Raw genomic sequence first — 2,453 nt, 5'->3', positions numbered from 1 at the left:
TGGGTTCTTAGTGGCCCAGCCGGTACTGGTAGTAAATACGGACCGATGCCAGGACGGTCAGGCAGATCACCTGTAGCACAGAGGGGAACAAGCTGGAATTCACAGCCACTCCTACAACAGGACTGGACTGGCCCCAATTCATCCCACGGGGCTGCTGTGGAGCAGTCGGGAGGGAGCCTGGCTCCTGGCAGAAGGAGTTAGTCCCGTGTGAGCGGTACAAGCTTCTTCCAAGTGTGGCCTTAACGTCAAAGCTGTGGGTCAGTCTCACATCTGTCACCCAACGCTACTTTGGGTACCTTTGTGCTGCTTTACTACAGCATGATAAAGTTTTAATAAACTTGTATCAGCTTTTGCATCATTTAATACACCCATGTGATGTCAGCCTCAGTGATTTCATTTCCCCTTAGAAGTGATATTTATTTTTTTATGATTTGTGGGGGAGGCGGGCTTTCTTATTTAATTCTCTTCTATGAAAAAGCCCTTAGGCAGTACCAGAAATGAAGCACAACAGTGCTCAGGAAAGGGCCTCCACCCAGGCTGCCGCAGCCTGCCAAAGCCCAGGTCCATCAGCCTTGCTGAACTCCCAGCTTCTCCCAGCTCAGCTGGCAAATCCGTCCCACCGCTCGGCTCCTGCAACTCCCAGGCTCGGGGTCAGGGCACTGAGACACCCCCACACCCAGCCTCACCTTGAATTTCCGGAAGGGGCTGAAATGCCGGACCTCCTCCACGTCGTACTGTTGGAAGAAGGGGTGGGCCAGCGCCTCGCTGGCCGTGTACCGCTGCCGAGGGTCGACCACCAGGAACCGGGAGATCTGCAGGAGGGCATCACATCAACTTGGGGTGTCCCAGGTGTCTGCAACCCCCTTCTCAGCTTTTCCCATCTCCGAGCACCTACCAGGTCCTTGACAGTGTCCGAGCGGTCGTCCCATTCCGGTGAGCCGAACTGGTAGTCGCCGTTCATGATCATCCGCAGCATCAGCATCTGCTTGCGGTGCCAGAAGGGCGGGGAGCCGGCCAGCAAGGTGTACATGATCACCCCGGTGCTCCACCTGTGGAAACCCAGGCAGACCCTCCAGTCCTGGCCTCCGGGGGCATCCGGATGGATCTACGCCCCAAGGGTGGCTCGGTGCCTCCCTCAATACCGGGATATCCTGAGCTACATGTGGCTTTGCCTCCCTGGAAAACCAGGAGGAAACTGCCCTGTGTGGGATCTGATGCGGGAGGCTGAGCTGCCTGCTGAGGCTCGTTAGCCCTGATGGGTAATAAGGAGCAGGGGCTGCTCTGCTGCTGGGGAGAGGTCTTGAGCTGAGCTGATGTGGAGCTGCTCCCCTGGATGCTGCAGGAAGAAACTATGAATTGGAGGTATTTGCCTTTTTGGGGGTTTTCCTGGGGTTTCTGGGTGGGGGAGAGGGTGTGGGAGGGGGGGACGTGTTGGTGCCAGTGAGGCTGGATGCTTTGGGGTTCTCTCAGCTCAGGCTGTTGTGTGCAAAATGTCCTGGCACGGGAGTGTTTAAACTGAAAAGGCACTGAAATGCTCTGGTGTGTTTCCAATGGCTGGTTATGACTGACCACTGCAGACCTGGGCCTGAAGCCACCAGAGATGATGGCCAAGTCCCTGCAAGGCTCTAACGGGCTTTCCTGAGCTGGCTACTTCTGAGGGGCTGCCTTAGGTTTGTGTCTTGCTATGGTGTTTAAAAAGCCTTGTGTCTTGAGCCCAGCCCAAGCTGATATTTATTAACAGAAAGGGTTGCTTTCCCTCCTCCCTCACGGGGCAAAGCAGGGAGACAGGCTTGACCCAAGGCTACTTCTCTTGCTGTCTCAAACCAACTGTGTTCTGGGAACAGCCTGAGGGACCAGGCAGGCATCTCACTCACATGTCGACCTCCTTGCCGTAGCCTTGGTGCTCGTCGTCCATGGAGCACTGCAGGATCTCAGGGGCCAGGTAGCCAGGTGTGCCGCAGATCTCTGCCAAGACAGGACAGGGCATCCCCTGAGCCACCCAGCAGGGTTTGTACCATCCCCACCCACCCGAGTGGTTGATGAGGCAGGTGGTGGATCCCAAGTGGGATCTTTCAAGTGATGGTGCTCACAGGGAGTAACTGTGGCTCAAGAACATCTTGCTTGTGGCTTTTCTTGGTGAGTTAGAGTGGCTAAAAAGTGAGCAAAGCGAGTGATGGGGATGCCAGTGGGAGGGGATATCCACTGTCAGATACATGATCCTTAGCAGGGTAGTTGGGGAAAAGAAACCTTAATGTTGGGCACTAAATGGATGGAGTAACAAGGATCAACTGGAGGAAAAAAGAAGTGGAAAGAACGGGATGGTTTTCCTAACAGGCAGCAGCTTCTTCATGGCAAGGAGTGCAGTGTGGAGGCTGTGAGCAGGAGGGCACCCCAAGCCAACAGGCACCAGTTTGCACTCACGGCAGAGACTGGAGAGACTCCACAGAGTCGCC

General features: G+C 55.4%; 1 protein-coding gene across 1 annotated transcript in view; it reads right to left on the bottom strand.

The window, feature by feature from the left end:
• The window catches only part of LOC104278974 (phosphorylase b kinase gamma catalytic chain, skeletal muscle/heart isoform-like), a 4,652-nt gene that overhangs the window by 171 nt on the left and 2,028 nt on the right, over nt 1-2,453 (bottom strand). The window contains 5 exon segments of the mRNA XM_009876106.1: nt 1-16; nt 18-70; nt 687-812; nt 896-1,049; nt 1,875-1,990. The exon segment at nt 1-16 is cut by the window's left edge and continues 171 nt beyond it. Of these exon segments, the coding sequence (XP_009874408.1) occupies nt 1-16; nt 18-70; nt 687-812; nt 896-1,049; nt 1,875-1,990 (465 nt within the window).

The sequence above is a fragment of the Apaloderma vittatum genome, unplaced genomic scaffold (assembly GCF_000703405.1).
Source record: "Apaloderma vittatum isolate BGI_N311 unplaced genomic scaffold, ASM70340v1 scaffold30969, whole genome shotgun sequence".
NCBI classification, from domain to species: Eukaryota; Metazoa; Chordata; class Aves; order Trogoniformes; family Trogonidae; genus Apaloderma; species Apaloderma vittatum.
The sequence above is the reverse complement of the archived record's forward strand: the minus strand, read 5'-3'. Positions and strand labels throughout refer to the sequence as shown.